This window comes from Pseudorasbora parva, chromosome 4 (assembly GCF_024679245.1).
Source record: "Pseudorasbora parva isolate DD20220531a chromosome 4, ASM2467924v1, whole genome shotgun sequence".
NCBI classification, from domain to species: domain Eukaryota; kingdom Metazoa; phylum Chordata; class Actinopteri; order Cypriniformes; family Gobionidae; genus Pseudorasbora; species Pseudorasbora parva.
The window spans coordinates 31,645,538-31,670,903 of NC_090175.1; the positions used below are offsets into that span (position 1 = coordinate 31,645,538).

Genomic DNA, 25,366 nt, shown 5'->3' on the forward strand with positions numbered 1-25,366 from the left:
TATTGTCAAATTGCAAATATTAGTTAACAGTTTATTTATTATGTTAAATGTAACTGTTAAAATATATTTTAAACATTTAGCCTATACGTCCAAGTTTTTTTTTTTTTTTTTTAAGTAGGCCTAGGCTACTTATTTTTATTCAACTCATCATCTCAGATGCATTGTCTACTTTTTATGGCATGCCAGCCGTCGACCGATTCAGCCCCACAAAGCTGCGGACAGTGGAAATATGCACTCATCCCAGAAGAGGATGTCCCGCTCAGCGCAATGAAAGTGTTGAAAAGTGTTTTCTTCTGGTTTGGCTAATAATAAAAAATTATGTTGTTTCTGATGTTAAACTTAAGTTATATTATCGGTCTATAAATAGACTATAGTTGTAAAAAGAGTAAGCTAATGCAAAGACCAATTTATTTTCATTTACACATTTTAAATTACATGCCAAGAAAATATATGTATAAACATATAGGCTAAATGTGTTTAATGTAGCTACAAATTATAACGTGCATTACAAAAATAAACAATACATTTACATTTACATTTAATCATTTAGCAGACGCTTTTATCCAAAGCGACTTACAAAAAAGGGGAGAGTAATAGAAGTAACGGAACAGACAAGGCCAAAAACCTGTAAGAGCTGTAAGAAATCTCAATTAATTAGCACAATACACAACAATTTTTTATTTTTATTTTATTTTATTTTTTTTAAAGACAGACATCTACAACAAAAACTCACGTACGCAAAGTGCCGAACACTGGATTTTGATAGCTATGATAACAACCCATTAGGACTAAGGCTGTTGCCCCAGCTGTTGTCGTTAATGCAGATTCAGTGGCCCAATGAGTTGGTTTTGCATTCTAGCTAAATGCGCAGCAATAGCCATCTACAACAAAAACTCACGTACGCAATATACAGAACACTGGATTCTGATAGTTATGATAACTATGTAACATACCCGCCTGAAGGCACAAATCCGGATGAGAGACGTAGATATGATCCAGGAGTGTGCGCTTTTGGTCGTTGCTGTGGTGATCAGTAAGTGCTATTCTGTATTGGTAAAGTGCAAATGGAAAAGATGTGTCTTAAGATGTTTTTTAAGAATGGCTACAGACTCGGCAGCACGAATTGAGATCGGCAGGTCATTCCACCAGGTGGGAACGGTCCAGGAAAATGTCCGTGAGAGCGATTTCATGCCTCTTTGGGATGGAACCACGAGGCGCCGCTCACTCGCAGAACGCAAGCTTCTGGAGGGTGTGTAAGTCTGAACAAGTGAATTTAGGTATATTGGTGCAGAGCCAGTGGTTGTTTTGCAGGCGATAACTATTGCCTTGAATTTGATGCGAGCAGCCATTGGCAACCAGTGCAGTTTGATGAAGAGAGGCGTAACATGCGCTCTCTTCGGCTCATTAAAGACCACTCTCGCCGCTGCATTCTGGATCAGCTGCAAGGGTTTGATAGTGCATGCTGGAAGCCCAGCCAGAAGAGCATTACAATAATCCAGTCTGGAGAGAACAAGAGCTTGAACCAGGAGTTGTGCAGCCTGTTCTGATAGGAAGGGTCTAATCTTTCCAATGTTGTATAAAGCAAATCTGCAGGACCGGGCTGTTGCAGTAATGTGGTCAGTGAAGTTTAACTGGTCATCAATCACAACTCCAAGGTTTCTTGCTGTCCTTGATGGAGTTATGGTCGATGAACCAAGCTGAATGGAGAAATTTTGATGAAGTGCTGGGTTGGTTGAGAAAACAAGTAATTCTGTCTTTGCAAGATTGAGTTTAAGATGATGCTCTTTCATCCAGTCAGAAATGTCTGTCAGACAGGCAGCGATACGAACACTGACTGTAGGATCATCTGGTTGAAATGAGAAGTAGAGTTGAGTGTCATCAGCATAGCAGTGATAGGAGAAGCCGTGTTTCTGAATGACAGAACCTAATGATGACATGTAGATGGAGAAGAGAAGTGGTCCAAGGACTGAGCCCTGTGGAACCCCAGTAGCTAGATGATGTGACTTAGACACTTCACCTCTCCATGACACCCTGTAGGACCTACCAGAGAGGTAAGACCTGAACCACTGGAGAGCAGATCCTGAGATCCCCGTCCTCTTAAGTGTTGACAGGAGGATCTGGTGGTTAACTGTGTCAAAAGCAGCAGACAGATCCAGCAGAATGAGCACTGAGGATTTGGAAGCTGCTTTTGCCAGTCTCAGTGCCTCAGTTACCGAGAGCAAGGCAGTCTTGGTCGAATGGCCGCTTTTGAAGTCGGATTGGTTGTTGTCTAGGAGGTTGTCCCGTTCAAGAAACATAGAGAGCTGATTGAACACAACTCGCTCAAATGTCTTTGCAATGAAAGGCAGAAGGGATACCGGTCGGTAGTTTTCTAAAAGTGCTGGATTCAGAGAGGGTTTCTTAAGCAGTGGGGTTACCCGAGCCTGCTTAAATGCTGTGGGAAAGGTTCCCGTGTGAAGAGAAGTGTTGACAATGTGAGTGAGTGCAGTGCTCTCTAGCTACAATAGGCTGTAGAATTTAGCCAACGTTTGAACTTAACGAAAATGAACAATAGACAGCAGTTTCTTTGTTTAATTTACAAATAACTTGCATATAAAATAATAAGCTGATAGCCTAGACATTTAAATTGTTCTGTGTCGGCCAGGCATTCAGCCTTAGGAGGATCGATCTTTCGGTGACTGCAGTGAACATTCATTCATTCATATAAAAAAACTTAATTTTAGCATCTAAGTCAGCAGTTTTCGTTTATTTGCATTTTTTCTTAAAATTCTGAGTGACCGATATCTCATTTGATTTAGCCTATTTTTCTGTGATATTTGTTTTAGCTACGGTGACGCTATAAGAGAAATAAATGATTGCACGGACAATTCCTATCCCCAGTCTCTCTCTTTCTGTAAGGGAAATTTAAAAGATAGATTCTGGAAACAAAATCTAAATTTAGCTGGATCAGTAGGGTCGGGAATAAAATAATTTATAGCGGGTGAGCACGGAGTGAATTTTACGTGCGAACGAAATGGTGCGGTGCGGAATAGCGGGAGCGGGACGAAAATACAGCCCCGCTCAGATTATATTTTGAAGGCTATTTAAAGAAAGTGTGTGAAAAAAAAGAAACAGCGAAAAGGGTGATAATGGACTGATTCCTCTTCTTGAGAGAATGGTTGAGAAATAAATAGCATTTAAAAATTGGGAAATTAAAGTTTATCTTGGTTAATTGCTCAGGGAGGGCAGGGAACTGGGAACTGTGTGAATGCACTAATGTTAAACATTTTATTTACTTCAAGCGCTTGCTCTGTTGTGTTCAATAGTAGCCTATCCATGCTACACTTGAGTTACCGTCTTTAACTGGAAGCTGATCGAGTGCCGCGGGAATGCGGACCACCAGTATGCTATGAATTCTGGGATAGGGAAGGCTGCGAAGTTGTGGGACGGTTCCATCTGCTGTACCCTTCCTTTGCCTGAGAACCGAAGGGCACATTTTGAAGTCGCTCATGAATTGCGGCAGCCTTCGACGCACCGCTGTGACACAATCGCACTTCAAATGCAGCCTTCAGAGGTGCAGCTTTCACTTTGGGACAGCCTTCGTAGTGCCGCTGTGACGTAATTGCACTTCAAATGCGGCCTTCAGAGGGTGCAGCCTTCACATTGGGACAGCCTTCGTAGTGCAGTTATGACGTAATCGCACTTCAAATGCGGCCTTCGAAGTGCGCGCACTTCACTTTGGGACACAGCTATATACAGAAGAATTAAGAAGAAGAAGAAGAAGGAAAAAAAAACTTCTGTAGATTAAAACTACACTGATATTTTCCCCCATCTAGTGGTGAAAAGGTATATGACCATTCAGTGAATAATAGTTTCAGTTCCTCTCAATTTCGATTTCGTTTAATCTATGATCAAATTAATCTATGTAAAATGAATAATAGTTTTACGTTTTCGTTATTTTTTTTTACCATTTCATTGCTAACATCAGCTATCTGGTTCCCAGATGAATGCAAGCTAATCTTAGGACAGATGTAAAAGTAAAGGTGAAAGTCTCGCTTAGAAACAGCTTACTTACATTAGCATTATCAGATTAGACTACATTAATTGTGTATACAGTAAAATAAATGAAAAATAACTAAAATTTAAAGTGCCTACATATATAGCCTACAAATTATAATGCCATTAAAATATTAATCTCATGTTATCCGTCATAGAACATGGATTTATGTTACAGGGTAAACAATACTTTTTCATCATTGACGCGAGGAAAACTATCCTAGACGTCGTTCTAGTGTTATGCACAGCACACCATGATATAATTAGCCAAGCAACAATAAAACTTCCAATATACACAAATAGGCTGAATTAATATTACCTGTCGAGAAGAAAGCAGGCAACGCCGGCGTGCTCCTCATGAGCTCTTTCCATCTTGGAAAGGCCACTCCAATATTTTGTCTTGTTGATATGCCCGTTGCGTTGCCGTCTTAATTCTCTTTTCCGTTTCCTTGGCGACTCTGGCAAATATCCTCGAGAATAAGAGTGATCCTCCATCATCATATAGCAGCCTCAAGCTGTGAGTCTGGATCAAACCATTTCGCCACCGAGAGCAAGATAAAGGATCAATGATAGAATTTAAAATTAAGGCAGCCCAATCCACCATTTATTTTACTTCTTTGAAGTGTAGACCATTTAATACAGTGACGCTTCCCATTCCAAATATATCTATAAATATATCTATCAACAAAGAATCTAGTAATAATTAACTGGTGAGGGGAGATAATTAACTGGTGAAGGGGATAAAATTCTTGCGGGGCAGAACATAAATTTTTATATTGAAGAGGTCCATCTTAAAACATGGACAAACATGTCCATCTTAAAATATCTGACTCAACTCTTCCAAAAATTTATATGTAATTAACTTTTGAAATAAGGGGCAAAGTGGGTCTCAATCTGTGTTGATACCTGAATATTATTTGGAATATAGAAATTAAAACCATTTGATTTGAGGGGCATTAAAATAGTTTTAGGGTGATTAATTTTAAACCCAGACAGTTTGCCAAATTATTATGCTATGATTTGGAGGGAAATAGGTAGAGAGTGTTGTATATCAGATAAAAATAATAAAGTATCGTCTGCATACAGGGAAATAGAATGGGTTGTTGAGCCTAACTGAATCAGGGTACAAATTTTACACTGTCTAAGAAACTGAGCCAGAGACTCTATTGATAAGTCGAACATGAGGGGGGAAAGTGGCCACCCCTGTCTTGTGCCTCTATTAATTTTGAAAGTGTCTGAGATGAGTCCACCAGTAGATACCCTGGCCATGTTGTTAGTGTATAGAGTTTGTATCATTCTAATAAACTGATCTCCAAAATTACATTTTTTGAGTATATACCATAAGTAGGTCCATTTCAGCCGATCAAAGGCTTTTTCCGCATCAATAAATAGGAGGCCACTGGGTGTTTCTAATTCCTCAGATTCAGCAATGATATGTAGCACTCTCCGAATTTTATCTGAAGCCAAACATCCCGTAATAAATCCTAATTGATCTGGATTAATTAATTTATGTATTACTTATTGTAGACGTTTGGAAATAACTTTGGCATACATTTTAAGATTGTCATTAATCAGGAAATGGGCCTATAGTTAAAGTCCATCTTTCAAGTTGAAGATCACTGTGAATGAACGTGTAGATAAATAGTATAGGAACTCGACTTGCGTGAAGAAATTAATCATAAATGTGCATTAAAACAGTTTTTTAAAAGAAATTGTGAGTAAAATTACTTCCGTTGTGAAAAACGCTCTGATCGGAAGTGACGCAACGGCCGGTAAACATCGTCTCTTTGTAATGGAGTCAGACAGCGAAGAGGTTGCAGTTGGGATAAATGTCAACTCTTACGATGGGCTATTGCCGTATAATTACGAGCCGCCTAGGCGAGTTACGGTCTATGGGGGGGACAGGGAGAGTTAAGGGGAAGGGTAAATGGACAGAGGAGAGAGATAGAGTTGCGGCATTGGTTTTGGCTTTTGTTCACACAGCGCTCGTCCCGGGTCGAACCCCGCAATGTTACTAGGTCTCTGACCCGGGTTCAATTCGGTAATTAATTCCGCGACGTGGTTGCTTTCACACAGAAGGCGACCCGGCAATGTTCCGGGAATATTGCGGGTCTGACGTGCAGTGTGAAAGGGGCTATGGTGAGTGACCACAGGGTAACGTTATAGCTAATTGTGGCTAACGTTGTCTCCATGTTTATCACATTGCAGTATCTTTAATAAATCATATTTAGCAATATTGATGTCGACTTTGTTGTTTTTCAAGCATCCATGTAGATTGTCACCATCTATGCCAGCAATATGTGTCTTAAAATAATTAATTTAGATCCCAGATTTTAAATGAATGTTGTAGGATGTTGGCTATAGCTTACATATGTGACGGTCAGATAGTTTCTACACAACATAGTTTATCATGAAATTTTGTAGAAATTGCTAGCTGATGTTTAATCAGTAACTGCTTTTAGACATAGGTGTCCGCTCTGCATGTTCTGCTTCTGCAGATGTCAAGCGTTTGGGCCGTATATCTGAACGACATAACCGGACAGCTGGAATGCCGACCTTAGTCGGCTGTTATACTACTCACCTCTTTCTGACGGACACACTGTAAATGAGCTCACATGTACTGTGGAGTACGTGTATGAAAGCAATTAGTCTTTCGGCTAGGACGGGAATATGCTGTTCATGTAAATACAGTCATTGTAACAATGATCTTTTATTGATTCACCATTGTGACGACTCAAACCTGCTATAACTATAATTACGATAACAAAAATCTCTATTTTCTGTTTCCACCTCTCAGACTCCGTAAACCCACACTGAGAGCCAGCGCTGCAGCGCCTATGTTTGCCTGTCGTTGCGTCATATGACGCGTTCTCTGGGAAAAGGCGGGTTTTTGGAGCGTAGCTTAGAACAGGCACTTTTTTTCTTAATTTCTGCGCGTGGGTGTTGTAAAACATATGTATTCTTATGTATGTCTTTTTAAATTGACATTTTCATACAATATTCTGTATAAAATTAGTTATAAAATTAAATTAAAAGATGGCCTTTAAAACCGTTATTAGAGCTCTATTAAGATCTTTGTGAAAATAGACTTTGAATATGGCCTCATTTATGGTACATAACCAAATGTGGCCAAGTAGATCCCACAGCACCAAGTAGAGATCTATTGGAAGGCCATCGATTCCCAGAGACTTTCCTTTATTTTAACAAGACACTTCATTATAAAGTTCTTCTAAATTAATTTCAGAGTCAAGGCTGTCCGCTTCTTCCTTTTCTTCCTTTCTTATGTTTAAATTCAACTTGTCAAAAAACGTCTCGGTTATGTAACCCTTGTCTCCTGAAGGAGGGAACGGAGAAGTACATCGGACTTAGACAGACGAATTGGGGATCACTTCTGGGAGCCTCTATCAGCTTCGAGATATAGAAAACGGGCCAATGAACATTGGCATGCATGCTTTGCATATCGCACCCTGCCGCACTGCGCGGGTATAAAGCGGAAGCGATCGCCACGCACGGTTGTTTTTCACTGAGGAGCTGAACCCGTGGCTCGAACTGCAGTGATGGTACAGCAACTGTGGCGATGGGACATACATCTCCATTCCCTCGTTCAGGGAATGAGGGTTACATACGTAACCGAGACGTTCCCTTTCAGTCGGTCACGTTCAACGTACGTCGGACTTAGACAGACGAATTGGGATCCCTATGGAAAACGCCACAGTTACTACCACTTCCAGCGCCCTGCTGGAGTCCCTCGGACCCTGTCTCCCTTATGTAGCAGTGCTACATAAGGGAGTCCCAGGGGTGGCCCCGGCCTTGCTGGGCGGGGGACAGTCACCACACTGAGACGGCAGTCCCCTCTGCCAAGGGAAAGACACAGGCTCGCCGTAGGGAGCCGTACAGTGGAGAATACACATATGGGGCCGCGGTGGGGGTCACTACATATGGAACCCTGCCTAACACAAGTTCCACACTGCATACGAGTGTCAGACCTAGCATCAGACGCTCCGCCACGTCTGACTGCCGCCGGTTGCGGAGGACTCGACAGGGTTCACCAAACTGGGGAACTTGACTGGAGCATATAAGCGCACATATCCGTTCCATGAGGAAGGGAGTGGCGCAGCAAGCCGACACTAGAACGGGCACTTCGGTGCTACCGACTATGAGAAGTGAGTACACGGGAAGATACCAGTTCTACACGTAGGCTATAAAATCTAGCGAACGTGTTGGGTGTAGCCCAGTCTGCAGTCAGCGAGGTGCCACGAGCCAGCGCCCAGGACGAGGCTACACCCTGAGTGGAGTGGGCTCTAATCCCGAGCAGGCAGGGCACGTCTTGGGAATCATACGCCAAGACAATGGCATCCACTATCCAGTGGGCCATCCTCTGCTTGGAGACAGCCTTTCCCTTCTGCTGTCCTCCGTAACAGACGGAGAGCTGCTCTGAGGTCCTAAAGCTTTGCGTTCAGTCCACATAAGGCCGAAGAGCTCGGACAGGACAGAGAAAAGCCAAGGCTGGGTCTGCCTCCTCCGAAGGCTGCGCTTGCAGGCTCACCACCTGGTCCCGGAGGGGAGTGGTGGGAACCTTGGGCACGTAACCAGAGTAGTCCGGCCCGAATTCCAGGCACGATTCGTTGACTGAAAATGCCTCCAGGTCCCCTACCCTCTTGATAGAGGCCAATGCAGTCAGGAGTACTGTCTTTAGAGACAGAATTTTTAACTCTACTGACTGCAAAGGCTCAAAGGGAGGTATCTGAAGTGCACTGAGCACCAGAGACAGGTCCCAAGAAGGTATAGAGGGGGGGCGAGGTGGATTTAATCTCTTAGAGATAGGGTGAGAAGCTCGGTCACTCGGGAGGAGCTCAGAGTAGAGCCGTTGCTCCTTCACATCGAGAGGAGCCAGCTGAGGTGGCTCGGGCATCTATTTCGGATGCCTCCTGGACACCTTCCCAGGGAGGTGTTCCGGGCACGTCCCACCGGGAGGAGGCCCCGGGGAAGACACGCTAGAGGGATTATGTCTCCCGGCTGGCCTGGGAACGCCTCGGGGTTAGGGACTAGGGAGAAGGAAGTCTGGGCGTCTCTGCTTAGACTGTTGCCCCCGTGACCCGGCCCCGGATAAGCGGAAGATAATGGATGGATGGATGGACAGACGCTTTTATCCAAAGCGACTTACAAAAAAGGGGAGAGCAATAGAAGCAACAGTTTGTGATGGGCAGCGATTGCGGCCACATACACCTTGAGGGTGGAGGAAGGACCAACCCGTCTTGTAGGAAGTAAAGCACGGCCCCGACCAAACATCTTCGGGGGTCTTCTCGGTGAGAAGAGCACCAGTCGACGAACAGGTTCCACTTCAACGCATAGAGGTACCTCTTAGAAAGAGCTCTAACGGAAGTGAAGGCCACTAGAACCTCCGCGTCCCGTCCAGGGACCAGACATGGAGTTTCCAGAGGTCTGGACGCGGGTGCCAGAGGGTGCCCCGTCTCTGAGTCTCTGGAAGTAAGAGCTATCGGTCTGTAACTATAGGGTTTAGTTGGATCCTTACAAGGTTTCCTAATTGGAATCACTACTGCTTCTTTCCAGTTACTTGGTAATTTTCCCTCCAGCCATATTTTGTTATACAAATCCAGTAATTTCAAAAGTGATATTTCCCCCAATTGTTTTAACATTATATAACACACTTGATCTTTACCTGGAGATGTGGGTTCCCTATATCGAGGGAACTTCGCTCTGCATCGAAATTATGAATTTGGGGATGCTCCCTAAGCATCAACGCATCTGAAGTATGAATGAAACTAACTCCAATCCTGATTGGTGCTACATCATGACGTAGATGTGATGGCATACCTGGAAGCTATAAAGGGGAGCCCGGTGCATTGTAGTGTCAGTTATCGCTCTTCAGCATAACGCTCTGTGTGTGTTTCAAAGACTGTCTGTCTATTTATTGTTGTTTGTCCCATATATATCAAAGAGACCAATATATATATATTAAAAAAATGGTGCTTCATCTCAGGAACGGACATACACTCTCTATGTGTGCAGTGCCTGGGCGTTCAGCATGCTCAGGTGGCTCTCGAGGGAGCCGCCTGCAGTCATTGTGAGCTGCTGATACTCAGGGTGCTGCGGTCTCGGTTGGCGGTCTTTGACGAGGCCGGCCAACAAAGTGAGCTCCGTGGTTCTGGGCCTCATCGCAGATAATGGGGCTCACAGCTGGACTTGTCAGTGGAGATTGAGACTGCCGAGGCACTTTCTCAATCTTCCTCTGACAGTTCAGAGTTTCTCCCACCTCGTGTGGAAGCCCGCGAAGCGGCTTCTTCTCCCGGGGTGGAGAATCCGATGTTGATCCTCTCTGGATCCGAGGATCCGGACGAGATTAACATCAAGGCGGGTGGAGCTGAATATATGTCACCATCTCATCCATCGCCCAAAAGGAGCTTATTGAGGTACTGACTTGAGCCGTGGCCAAATTGGACATCGAATGGCCACAAGAGAGACAGAAAGTCCAGCCATCAAGCAGGCTGGACGAGCGGTTTCTCTCACGCCGGGCTCAGTTACCTCGCCGGGGCTTGTCATTTTTTCCGGACCTGCACAATTAGTTGTGCAGGTCCTGGAATAGGCCATATTCAACGCATATTTCCAACCCCCCCGTGTTAGATTATGCAAACATTATGGGGGCGCGCGAGGCCGGCTACGGGACGATGCCGCGGGTGGAAGATGCTCTCGCGACCTATCTGTCACCCGAATCGGCATTGTCCCTGAAAGCCCCAGTACTGCGCACCAAGCCTTGCAAGGACACATCGGCATTGGTGGGCAGGGCATATATGGCAGCGGGTCGGGCTGGTAGTTCCCTGCACACACTATCAATTCTACAGGCATACCAGGCCGACCTCCTTAAAGAGCTCGGTGAGGGTGAGAATCCCTCTCCGGAGGACATCCATGAGCTGAGAAAGGCTGCTGACTTGTCTCTCCGCATCACCAAGGAGACAGCCCATGCCATCGGCCGCTCCATGGCCTCAATGGGGACTGTGGAGAGACATCTCTGGTTAATCTGTCGGGGATGAAGGAGAAAGATAAAACGTTTCTCCTAATTTCCCCGATCTCGCCTTCTGGCCTTTTCGGCGAGTCCGTTAATTCGGTCGTCAATAGGTTTCAGGAGGCGAGGAAACAGTCAGCGGCCTTTCGTCAGTTCCTCCCTCGTTGGCCAAAAACTGGGAAGACTGCCACTAGTGGGCAGCCTCAGCCATCAGCCAGCTCCTCGCACCGTCAGGTGCAGAAAGAAAGCGTTGCCTTTAGAGCCCCTCCTCCAGGAGCCTGGCAACAGAGGCGGCGCTCTCACCAGCAGGCTTCTGTGCAGAAGGGCGATCTAAGGAACGTCCTTCTTGCTAAGAAGGCTGCTGGGAAGAAGTCCTAGCTGCGGTGGGACTTCTAAGAACAAGAACAAGAAGTAGAATCCTTGCTGACAAAGGGAGCCATAGAACGCGTCCCACCGTCAGAGAGGGAGGCCGGGTTCTACAGCCGGTACTTTATAACGCATATCATAATTCAAGATCAAATCATATCATAATTCAAATAAAAACGAAAAGCCATGTTAAAAAAAAGTAGTAATTCAATTAAAAGCCAAGTTAAAAAGATAGGTTTTAACCTGATTTTAAATTCTGATACAGTAGGGGCCAAGTTAATTTCGAGGGGTAACTTATTCCTGAGAGTAGGGACGGCCACAGCCAAAGCACAATTTCCTCTTGTCTTTAAGCGGGCTTTTGGAATATTAAGAAGAAATTGATCATTTGATCGTAGGCTTCTATTTGAGCTATACACATGAAATTGAGTAGATAAATATGGGGGAGCAAAATTATTTAAAGATTTGTACACAAGTAACAACATTTTAAACTCAATAAGGAACTCTATAGGCAACCAATGTAACAATCTTAAAATAGGTGTAACATGATAAAAAATTTTATAGCCCTTTAAGAATTTAGCTGTGGCGTTTGTACTAACTGGAGCCGAGAAATTTGAGACTTTGCGATACCATAATATAAGGAGTTACAGTAATCCAGCCGCGATGTAATAAAGGCATGGATGACCGTTTCAAGGGAATGCTCAGAAAGAAAAGGTTTAATTTTTGAAAGAAGACGGAGATGAAAGAAACTAAAACCAAGAACTGATTTAATTTGTTTGTCAAATGACAGATTAGTATCGAATGTAACCCCAAGATTTCTAACATGGGTAGCTGTAGTAGAGCAGATTGACTGAAGGTCAAAGTGGTGGTGTGCTTTGGCATTGGGGGGACCAAAAATAATGATTTCTGTTTTATCAGAAATTAAAAAGAGGAAGTTAAAAGAGAGCCACGATTTTATCTCATTTAAACAAGCTTGCAGGTTATTTAAAATGTTTAAAGAGTTTTTCTCAGACACAGGCAAATACATTTTCAGATCATCTGCGTAACAATGGAAAGACACATCATACTTCCTAAAAATAGAGCCCAATGGAAGGAGGTATAGGGAAAAGAGCATAGGAGATAAAATTGAACCCTGAGGAACTCCACAGGTTACATGCCCCAGAGATGAAGTGAAACTACCAATTTTAACAGTAAACATGCAATTTGTCAAAAAGGATTTACACCAGTGTAGGACTTCACCACCTAAACCCACATAATGTTCTAGCCGAGAAAGGAGAGTTTCATGATCTATAGTATCAAAAGCTGAAGATAAATCTAACATAACCAAAATGACCCAAGTCTGTAGCCATTAAAATATTTAGAGTAAAAGAACTAGTAAAATAACTTTTACTAGAGCTGTCTCAGTACTAGTGCTTTGAAGCCTGATTGAACAATCTCATATATGTGATTATCATCTATATAAGACTGAAGTTGACTAAGCACAATCTTTTCCACTAATTTAGACAGAAAAGGCAACACAGAGATTGGACGGTAATTTGACAGAATAGAAGACTCAAGATTTAGCCTAGAAATCTAGACGCACCCTAGCGGCAGCAAATTTAATCTGCCCGCAAGTGTCGTCTAGGAACTCTCAATACCCTTCTGAGCTGTATTCCTCACAATCTGGACGGGCCAATCACATCGTGTAGTCGGCGGACGGGGCCATAATGACGACGGCCGAGTTGCGTCGAGTTGAGTCCGAGTTGCGTAAAAAGGGAAGATGTGTTCGGAGTTTAGCCAACCGGATACGGTGAATGTTTAATCCAGTGGCGTAGCAAGTCACTCCCGGGCCCATATGCAAAATAAATTGAACGGGCCCCCCTAACCCCGCCCCCAAAGTACACCGAAAATAAATGAATAGATGTTCAGTCTATCAAGAAAATACTGTATAATTAATAAATACAAATAAAACATATTTCGTTATTACGACATAAATGAGTGGGGAAAAAATCTCACCGTAAAAACACACTCTACCCAACCATTTTTCACAACCAGAACAGAATAAAACAAATAATAATAAAAAAAGTTCAGCCAATGTCAATAATAAATGAACTATAGCCTACTGATCTTGGCACGGCGGCCCAAAATGTAAAATCATAAAAACTCACTCATTTTAGTTGCATTCTCCGGGCCTTTCTTTCGGCAAATTCACCCACGATGTCATTGGTGTTTAATTCACTGCTTCGTGCATTCTCGATGGAAAGAATCGCCAGTCCCGAGAGTCTGTTTTGCGACATGGTGCTCCGCAAATAATTTTTTATTAGTTTCAGTTTTGAAAATGAGCGCTCCGCCGAAGCAACAGTAACTGGGATTGTAAGAAAGAGAACTAAAACAGTGCATAAGTCACTGAAGCTAGATGTGATAGAGTTGTTCTCAACCATCAAAAAACTGGCCAGATCTTGAACTGTTTTCATCCCAGAGATTTGTCTTTTAAAGGCCGCACGGAATGCGATCAATTGTTGTGGAAGGGCTGGAGACAAGTCTTTGTTGTGTCTACTAACCTCTGTGCCCCTTCATATATTGCGTTCTTCTCCTCCGTTGCAAGTATGTGTGGCTGGATCACTCTGAACAAAGCGGCAACTGATCGCAAAGCCGAAAATCGCAGACTCAGCTGGGAAATTATGATGTCTAGGCAAGCGTTAAAAACATTTACCTTAAAGTAACTTTCAGCATCAGCCAAATGCTCATCCTGACTGAGCTCATCGAAATGGCACTTTGCCCTTCTAATTCTTTCCTTTTGAAAGGTTTGTTTCACTCCCCACTTCTCAGCCATGAATTGTGCGGTTGCTTTTGCCTCCTCGAAATTTTCCCTGAACCTTTTCAACTCCGCGATGGCAGTGTCAAGTAATTCTGTAGTTTTAAGAAGATCAGCATCCTTCGCCTGTAACATTTTTGAAATGACACTGATCTGCTCCAAGACTTCACTTTGAAGAACTATAATAAAAACAAAGTCAAATCTTTCCATCTGCTTTATCAAAGCCATGGACTCGGTGCGCTCATCTGTCTTTTTGCTGGTGAGTGAAATTTTGGTCAGGGCCTTCAACACGTCAACATATCTGTATCTGATTGCAGACACAGCATCATTGCGCGATGCCAACCTAGTAGCGCACAGTTTTTTCAGCGTGATGCCCGGAGTGGGTTTCTCAGTGATCTCTGCCAATACATTCCACCTCTTTATACTGTGTGCAAAAAAAACGTACAATTTTTCCATGGTGTTGTAAAACATAGTCAGCTCTGTTACTGACTTAACGGAATCATTGAGGACCAGATTTAAGTTATGGGCAGCACAGTGTACATATGTGGCATCTGGTTGTCTCTCCTGTATCCTTGCCTGAACTCCCGTGTATATGCTACTAATGTTCGCAGCCCCATCAAATCCTTGGCCACGGCATTTTGAAATATCGAGACCTTTTTCCTCAACCAAACGTACAAATTTATTGGCTATTGTGGCAGCGGACGAGTCAGGCATTTGCTGGAATCCCAGAAAAGACTCGTTGATTTTCACTGCCATTGCAGCACCCTGGCTATCTCTCTCTATGGTTACATACCGAAAGATTTGACTCATCTGATTCACTTTAGATACATCTTGAGTCGTATCCATGATCACTGAGAAAAACGGCGCGGCCTTAATTTCACTAGTAATTTCTTTCTGGACAGACTCAGAGAGAACACCAATCAGTTCATTTTGGATTTCTGGGCTGAGATACTTCACGGAACCAGCAGGGCGACTGAGCAGCTCCTTCAAATATGGATCATACTTGGCCAGTAGGTCAATTATGGAAAGAAAATTGCCTTTGTTGACACTTTCAGTGTCTTCGAAGTGTCCCCGAAATGCAAGGTTGTTTGATGCCAGAGTTAAAGTGACATTAATGATCCGGTCTAGAACCTGCCTCCAAAAATTAACTTGTTGACGGATTTGCTGTTCTGACACCTCGTCGATAGTGCCATGCAGACGCCACTGATCATAAACACTGCAAGCTGCTACATGGTACTCTGCGCCATGGGCGTAGATTACGCGGGGGACGCGGGGGACGTGTACCCCTCACTTTTAATAAAATGTATTTTCGTCCCCCGCTCTTTTACTGGGTCTCACCAATCCTAGTCGACCCGCTCCGAGCGGGATTCGAACCGGCGTTACCCTGTGCGGGGGCGGACAAGTTAACATGGACGCTAACGACAGCCTTCTCTAAACTCGGTTGAGAGCGCGCTTCTTGAGGTCAGGGGCAAGTGTATTTACATAGAAACCAATGTGAATACATCAAGATTTAAATTCAGAGACAAAAAATTATCTATGAATGACCTGTAATTTTTTCCGACTCTTAATATGAGGAGGGCGTTCTCACAGAAAGTCCAAAAGCGGATTCGTAATGCCTGTCACGCTGGAGCTGCAGCTGAAGGAAAACAATCGGTATGAGTGATGAAACGTGACGACGACAATCAAACGATTGCGACAATATATGCTTTATGTGTGTTTTTCAAGTCATCTCAATGTAGGCTATATATTGACAATAAAGTATCATATGAATAATGCAGCTTTTTTAATGTTTAGTATTCTGCTCACCACGGCTGCATTTATGTAATCAAAAATAGTTAAAACTAATATTTTTAAACATTATTACAAATTAAAACCGCCTTTTTTTCCTATGTGAATATATAGTAATTTATTCCTGTGATCAAAGCTGAATTTATCATCATTACTCCAGTCTTCAGTGTCACATGATCCTTCACTAATCATTCTCAGATGAGGATTTGATGATCAACAAACATTTATGATTATTATCTGTGTTGAAAACAGTTCCCAAAATGTTGTGGAAACCATGATAGCCTACATGTTATTTTTCAGGATTCTTTAATGAATAGAAAGTTCAATGGACAGCATTTATTTGCATTTATTAAATAAATTATCTAATTTGTAATATTAAAAATATCACTTGAGATCAATTTAATGCATGTCTGATCAATTAAAAAAGTATTAATTTCTCTCTTTTTTAATTTTACCACAAATGTTTAGAAAATTTAGCATCACCATGAGCAGCACAACTGATAATAATCATAAGTGTGTGTTGATCATCAGATCCTCATATGGGAATGATTAGTGAAGGATCATGTGACACTGAAGACTGGAGTAATGATGATAAATTCAGCTTTGATCACAGGAATAAATTACATTTTACTATATATTCACATAGAGAACAGATGAGTTACATCATGTCGCCTTTGGCTTGGCTTGCTCAGTTGGGGACACTAAAAATATGATTAAAGTTATTCAACTTATTATACAAATAAAATATATGAATTAGGTCTTATTTAATTCTATAAACTATAATACTGATCTGCCAACATTGTCGCTATATGATAAATTAAAATAAGTTGATAACATCACTGTTTTCTCCAGTACGGCTGTACAGCCAAATCTAATTTTGTCGCAATATTACCCTGTTTGACACTGTGAAGCTGCTTTGACACAATCGTGATTGTAAAAGCGCTATATAAATAAAAGTTGATTGACATCAGAATATATATATTTTTTTACATTGCATACAATCTATGGAGTCTTAATGCAGAAGTGTTTGTGGTATATAAACCAATCATAAAATTGGCAACAACAAAAAATAGGAGAATAGGAGAATAATATTATAGATATTAATTATTGGTTATTGTTCAGCAGTGTATTTGATATCTTGCCCAATTAAAAGCAAGAGATGCGATAAATTATATTGGTCCAAAAAAAAAATGGTATTACGACATTTCTGTCCCCCTCACTTCTCAAAAGATGGCTATGCCCCTGCTCTGCGCTCTCATGCTTGGAAATTTTATTTGACAGGGTCTGCCATATTCTCATTCCTTGTGTCCATGCCATGTTGTAGCTTTTGTGACTGCGGTCTGCAAATAACCAGCATGGTTCACAATATGCAGCGTCAAGCTTTGGCGAGTAACACAGCCACGATCTCGGTAGCTGAATACCATCTTTTGTTGTGGTTGAGTAAAAACTCGTCGAAAAGCATCTATCTCCTTGCAGTGGATCTCGAGGAAAGGGACCGGGGGGTTTGCATGAACCTTGCGACACAATAAAATGCTTTACTTGCCCATCTGTTAGTGTGTCTGGATAGTTTCCTTTATCCGTTGGGTAACCCGCTGACAAATTTCCCGCCGAATATCCAGCTTTTGGCTCGTCTGCAACTGCTTTTTCGCTCGTCAAACTGTCAGCAATTCCATTATTGTTCTCATCCAAAGACGTGCAACTGCTAATATTAGCTGACAAAACTTCTCCCTCACCATCGACATCGCGCTCATTCGCACTAGGTCGGCGCAAAAAACTGTCAATTTTTGGTAGTTTTTGTGTCGTGACTAACTTCTCCATCCTCTCTTTTCTCTGTAAAGCACCACTTTTGTGTTTGTAGTTGTCCATCCTTTAATGTTCAAGTCGCTAGCAACCTCATATACTGTTTTCTTTTTTTAATTTGGCGCGGCGATGCAGTGTCATATAAAAATGACGGAGTGAGTATCAGTTCTACGGCAGCCGCGGGGTGCAAAAAATAAATGCACACAAGAAATCACGGAGAAATTAGACATCACGGAGAAACAAGAAATTACTACACAACATAGATATACAAATATATTTTTATTGTGGCCATGAATTAAAAATAAATTCCCTCTTTTTAATTAAAAATTCCCTCTTTTTAATTAAAAGTTCCCCATGGGCGGCCACGGGCCCCCTATTGGCCCGGGCCCATTTGCACGTGCATACCCTGCATGCCCAGACGCTACACCACTGGTTTAATCTATCAACAAGCTCTGTTTCACCTTCGTTGCTCTGGTTGGTGTAGCGCTATCCTATCGTGTGCAGAGGGAGTTTGAAAAAGACCGTTTATCCTGCCCCTCGGTTTGACCCCTGTCTATGGTGAGTTTCCAGACCAAACATCTTGATGTGGGTCTGGCTTGTCAGGCTACTCAAGATTAGGTTTAAAAAAAAAAAAAAAATAGGACTCACCGTAGCTGTTTTTAAACTATTTGGGATTTTAAGCATTTATTTAAAAATGTGACCAGCTCTGGACCTATTGCATCAAGTATTAACTTAAAATATCGTGGGTGAATAATATCATAAGGAGAAGGAGATGGTTTTAAATTTGTTGCAATTTCTTTGACTGTTTCCAGAGAAACAGGAGCAAATATTAACCAGCTGTAAGGTTGATCAGGGGTTTACTATTTGAAACCTGAATTTGGCCTCTCAAAATTGCAACTTTGACCTCAAAATTTGAAATCATCACACAGACCAATAGATGGATTATGAAAGTTGTTAACAGGAGGATTCAATACAGAGTTTATAACAGAAAAGAGTATTTTTGGAGTGTGATGATGTTTCTCTATGAGATTTGAAAAATAGGCATTTTTAGCCCTCTTTATTGCTTTCTGGTATCTTGTCATAATGATGTCATAAAACACTTGAAGTTTATTGTTTTTCCAAAATCTTCCGCTTTTCTACATTCTTTCCTCATGGAGTGGATATATTGATTGATCCAGGGCTCAGATTTGGATTTTGGTTTAAAAAGTTTATAGGGTGCAATAGAGTCTAATATCTCAGTCTAAGCACTGCTTAAAGTAGAAAGGTGTTTTTCAGCATCAAGGACAGAAAGTAGGATTCAATCGCAGGTGTAGAACAGGATTCTTTACAAGATCAAGTGAAGTCCTGAGTAAAAGAGGGGGTATAAACCCGGGCTCTACTTAAGTCTTTTTTTATGATTTGGAGAGGAATTGAGGGAGAGTCCAGTTTAAAAACAATGGGAAAATGATCCGAGATTAGAGTTTCAATAATTTCAGTATCGGTGATCACCAGTCCAGAGGATAAAATTAAATCGAATGTATGTCCTCAGATATGTGTTGGATGCTTAACCCATTGTGCCAAATTAAAAGAGTCAATAATATTTTGGAATTCAGATATAAGAGGTTTAGAAGGGCAGCACAGATGAATGTTGAAGTCTCCTAGTATAAGGATACGGTCATATTTAGTCAGAAGGTCTCCAATAAACTCTGGGAGTTCCTCATTAAAACCTTTGGATAAATGAGGTGGTCGATATATTAGTGGTAGAACAGTAGAAGCGGACCAGTCAAATAGCAAAATCTGTGCTTCAAAGCTTGAGTAAGAGGTGGATGAAAGTGTGGACATTTCTTTTTAGAGCGTTCCCTCGTAATAATAGCTTAACCACCACTTCTACCAGAGAGGTGGGGAGAGCTATAAAAACAAGTCTTTTGGTAAAAGGTCCGAAAACGGGCTTTGATCCCCTAATTTTATTCATGTTTCAGTAATAAACAAGAAGTCCAATTTCTGCGTTGATATAAACTCATTTAGAATAAAAGTTTTATTTACCAGGGATTGGTTTAATAACGCCATCTTCGGGGAGTGCCGCACTTCTAAGTCATTAGATTTTCTCAGAAATAGAAGACAAAGAAATAAAAGTTCTTTGGAAGGGCCGGCGGCATAATCTGAGGCCGAAGGGGCTAATATGACGTGTTTTAGCCAGCGAGACGAGTGAGACGGTCTTACCGAAAACACATAGTGGCCTGGATAATGCCTCAAGGGTCCATTTGCAGGGACGCCATCGCGCAGCCAGATCCTCAATCTGACAACTGATCTGCCGCGTTTGCCCCGTCTTTTCCGGTGTCTTCTTGGTACAGAAGTCTCCAACGGCCACCGCCAAAGGAAATCCGAGATGTCGTTCACAGGGCTCCCATGAATGTTGTCAATGGTATGTCCCAGGTTAGTGCCGCGGCTGTATAGACTTTGTTTTCGAATGTCTAAAAGAGTCTGACGGTCATAAACGAGAGACTCCACATAAAATGAAAACAAGAAAATGCAAAAAGGGTTAAGTCCTCATTAATGGAACATAATTACTGCACAAATAGATTTTTACTACCAAAAGATCTCCTTGAAATGTTCAATAAATATTACTGAACTACAATATAGAAAATTTAATTGAAAAACAGTTTAGGTGTATTTGACCACCAATGAGTATGAATGAGTTTGACATTAATGTTAACATGGTTGCATCTCTATCACTCTCCATAATAAAACTATACTGTAAATGTGGTTGACGTAATAATCAATGCACACTATGCTTTACTGTTTACCTGGATAGTGAAGCTGTTGCCTATTTCAGTGTTTTCCAACCTTTTTTTCATGGCACCCTTTGAAAATGTTCTCATTTTCCTCCTTACATACATTATAATAGGGGTGTAACGGTACAGATTGCTCGGTTCTGTTTGTATTGCGGTTTTAGGTTCACGGTTTCAGTACGGTTCGGTATTTGCCATGCTCAGGGAAAGAAAGAACTACTGTCAAATAAAAATAAAGAAAATAAGAACAAAAAACTAAATACAAGCAGCAGCACAAATAAATTCTATTGAGCAAAGATACTGATAAAATAAACAATGCTTTTCATATTTTTCAGGTAGGTCTAACATTAGTTCCCTTTCGAAAGGGAACTCGCGCTGCGTCAGCTGACGCTACGGGGAACGCCTTCAGCATGACAGGTGTCTGAAATCGCTATCAAATCACAATCCTACTGACCGTCGGCAGCTGGTGATGTCATCACCGTGCGACCAGGAAGTATAAAAAGGCACCGTGCCAACATGACAACATCCTTTCGTCTTCAGGGACTGTTTTGTCTGGTTCGCTGGAAAGTCAGAATGAAGTGCACACGCAAAGTGAAGGGAGCGTACAGGAAGTGCGCTGATCCGTGTCCCAGGTTTCTTACGCCTGAGGACACACACACCCTTTGTGTGCTCTGCCTGGGGGAAGAGCACGCGCGGGAGGTTCTCGAGGGGGCCTCCTGCGCGAACTGCGAGCGTTTTCCGTTGAGGACGCTCCGCTCTCGCCTGGCCTTCTTCTCGAGGGAAGAAGAGCCAGCATCTGGGAGCGGTCCCGCTCAAGCTGAGGCTGAGCGGCACCGTCTGTCCTGGGGCTCCCAGATGGACCTGGCTCATCGTCTGGAGAGTACAGTTCTCGCGGATGATCAGCCAGGTCGCGAGAGCAGGCTGACGGAGGAGGAGTCGGATGGAGACTCCTCCTCGTCGTCAGCCCATGCTCTTCCGGTCGATCAGAGGATGGCTGTGGATGAGGGGGAAAATGAAGCTGAGGCTGAATCCTCCCAGCCATCCTGCCCCGTGTATGGGGAGCTGTACGATGTGATGGGGCGCGCGGCGCTGAGACTTCAGCTGCCGTGGCAGAGAGCCAGGGGAGAGGCCGCCCGCCCTGACAGATTGGGCGATCGGTTTCTCCCCGACCATCGCCGCCCAGCTCCCGGGAGCCTTCCATTCCTCCCCGACCTTCACAAGCAGGTCGTGGGGGCATGGAAGAAACCCTACTCGGCGCGAATCCATCGGCATCAGCGGTTTAACTTCGCTGATGTCGAGGGATTGGCCGAGGCAGGGTATGTGTCGATGCCGCCCATTGATGAGACGTTCGCGAACTATCTCGCGTCCGGGCGGCCATCGACACTAAGAGCTCCAGCCCTGCCGTCTAAACCATTAAAGACGACCTCGCGTCTTAACGGCAGGGCATACACGTCGGCGGGTCAGGCGGCGGCGGCCTTGCACACAATGGCAGTGTTGCAGGCCTATCAGGCCGATCTGCTGAGGGACCTCGATCAGGGGGAGGGCCTACCCCCTGATGCGATGGCTGATAACATCACTGTTTTCTCCAGTACAACTGTACAGCCAAATCTAATTTTGTTGCAATATTATCCTGTTTGACACTGTGAAGCTGCTTTGAAACAATCGTGATTGTAAAAGCGCTATATAAATAAAGTTGATTGATTGATTAAAATATTCATATTTAATCATAATGAATAATCATAATGAGTTATGAATATTTATTCATATACACTGCATATAACTTGCTACACTGCACTGGCCTCCATCAAGAGGGTAGGGGACATGCAAGCAATTTCGGTCAACTAACATTCCATAGAAATCAGGCAGACCAACTTCAGGGACCAGGTGTGAACCTGCAACCGCTGCCCTCGAAGGAGGCAGACCTATCCTTGGCGTTTCTCTTTCCCGTCCTCGCCCGTCCGTGTTATACATCTACAAAAAGTAAAGCTTAGGAACTTGGGTGACCAGCTCTTTGAATGTTATGGAGGCCAGCAAAAGGATAGTGGGTAGTTGATGCTATTGTCTTGGCATACCAATACCAAGATGTACCTTGTACCTTCCTCCTGGATGCTGGCTCAAGGCACTTCGCTTAAATACAGAGCTGCGGGCTGGGCAACACGTTTGCTAGATTCTTTGTGTAGAGCCAGCATCCTCCTGTGAACTCACGCTAAGTGGTCACTAGTGCTGTGCATCCACTTATTTATTCATACTTTATTCAGAGTGTTGGATGTGCGTACTGTAATGTCCATTGGCTTGTAGTTTACACTCAAAGTAGATTGGTCTTCCAAAGTGATCCCCAATTCGCCGGTCAGTTCCGACGTACGTTTCCATTCCCTTCTTCAGGGAATGAGGGTTACATAAGTAACCGAAACGTGGTGACTAATTCCTATAACTAAGTTCCTAGAACTACCCAGTACAAAAGAGGGTATTTAAAGGATACAATGAGGAGGAGAACAAACTACACTCAATGGCCAAGTTATGCTGAAATAATTATGATCCATGACACTGGCTCAGATTATATGTCAAGAACAATTCTTTGTGACTATATATAGTTCTCATGTTGGAAAAGCCATTAAATCCCCACTTTAATTGAACCTTAGTTCCCAGGACATCCACAAGATGAAAATGTTGATGCTGTAAAAGGAGGGCAGACATAATTGACAGCAAGACTGAAATTAAGTGTAAAAAAAAAATTAAAAGATTGTTTGTTTCTTTTTGTCTGGATCCCTGCCCTACCTTCATAAATAAAAAATAAAAAGAAACCTGTAGGTTTCCTTTTTTTGTGTTTACAGTGACAGTCTGTATAATAAATTGTTGCACAATATTAATGATTAATAATTTAGCCTATTTGTCTGAACCCTTACGGTGATGCCATTCTGATTGATTGTGTGTGTTGTGAATGTTATTATAATGTAGAGTTTTGGAACAACATAAACTGACTAAAGAACAGTGGGAGGACAGGATTCAGACATGGCACGAGGAACACAGGGGTATGCTCAGGTAATTACCATTTTCTGACTTGACACAAACGCATGTACAAAAAATACAGAGTTCACATAACAATAGCTTATAATACAAAGAGCATGCTCTGGTCACTGATGTTTTCAATCCCCAGCTACCCAGCTACCCAATCCCCAGTGAACTTCACAGTGGCTAATATTCATATTTATATTCTTAGAATGTAGTAGTTTGTTATTTGTCCATCTGAATATGTGTTTACAGAGAGGATTCTATGATGGAGTATCTGAAAATCGCTCAGGATCTGGAGATGTATGGAGTAAACTACTTTGAGATCAAAAATAAGAAGGGAACAGAGCTCTGGCTGGGAGTGGATGCTCTTGGGCTCAACATTTACGAACATGAAGACAAGTATGTCTTACACTGAAATAATGTATTTATTTGAGCATTTTCCTAAAGCAGCTACTGTTATTATTACAAGTGGTTATTATCAGTGCCATTTTTCAAGTCAAGTTACCTTTGTTTATATAGCGCTTTATACAGTATATACTGTATACCATATACCATATATACAATGGTAACATGAAAATTGTGCATTTCAGTTCAGTGTTGATTCAGTTATTCAGTTCTGTTGGAAAGTTCATAAATTACTAAATTAGTTAATTTCAACTGTAAAGGAGTTCTGCAACAAAACAAAAAAAAGGGTGTCATTGTCCCTATAAGGATCAGTTTAGTTCTCATACAACAGCATCAGTAAAGTAAGATCAATAATATTGCTGAATATTATGTTGTTGAGTGTTCCCCCAACTAAGCAAGCCAGAGATGACAGTGGCAAGGAACCCAAACTTCATCAGGTTACAGAATGGAGAAAAAGTACCCAAGCTTAGCCAGGGGGCCAGTTCTCCTCTGGCCAACAAACGAACATGGTGTGATTATGATTTTGCCTCACTGGCACGACATGCTCAAAACCTGTCTTCGGCGCAATAATTCCGATCCTTCATGTATTCATACTCTTGTGTAATTGACGCCCCATCCTAAATTAGGTCTTATTAAATTCTATAAACTATAATACTGATCTGCCAACATTGTCGCTATATGATAAATTAAAATAAGCTGATAACATCACTGTTTTCTCCAGTACGACTGTACAGCCAAATCTAATTTTGTCGCAATATTACTGTTTGACACTTCACTGTTTGACACTGTGAAGCTGCTTTGACACAATCGTGATTGTAAAAGCGCTATATAAATAAAGTTGATTGATTGATTGATTGATGATTCAGGCTGCATCACAAGTCAGAATTCAGATCGGGATTGGTAGCATTCAAATATTCATTCAGTTAATTTTGCTTGAAGATTGGATTAATCACACCAGTATGGAGAAGAATCTGGTTGTTAGATCTGTGCCGAGTACCTGTCTGGTTCTTGTGGTCTTTGCTAAGGATCTGTGCCGTGTCTGTCATGTCAACAAGGCCATTCAGGGCTGTGTTGTGGTCATGTCTAGCTGCAGATCCACCATCTGATCTGGATATGGACCAGATCTGGCTGACTGTGGTAATCTCAGAATAAGGGACAGACAGCATAGAACATAACTTTACCATAGATTACATTGTTCTTCTGATGTAACAAGTACATTGGGTGTTATAGGAAGTGTTCCCGGTTCCGGTTGAACTAATTTATGCAGTCTAACAATTATTTAACTGATTTGAATGGATTTGTTTTTAGACTAGATTTAAACTAACAGAGTGTGCCTGCATACTTCCTGAACAAGGCTAGGAAGAATATTCCAGAGTTTGGGTG

At 42.4% G+C, this 25,366-nt stretch overlaps 1 protein-coding gene across 1 annotated transcript in view; it reads left to right on the top strand.

Annotated features, from left to right (window-relative positions):
• The window catches only part of LOC137073264 (radixin-like), a 666,127-nt gene that overhangs the window by 301,496 nt on the left and 339,265 nt on the right, over positions 1 to 25,366 (top strand). The window contains exons 7-8 of the mRNA XM_067441577.1: positions 23,525 to 23,608; positions 23,831 to 23,977. Coding sequence (XP_067297678.1) covers positions 23,525 to 23,608; positions 23,831 to 23,977 — 231 coding nt within the window. The remainder of the gene's footprint in view (positions 1 to 23,524; positions 23,609 to 23,830; positions 23,978 to 25,366) is intronic.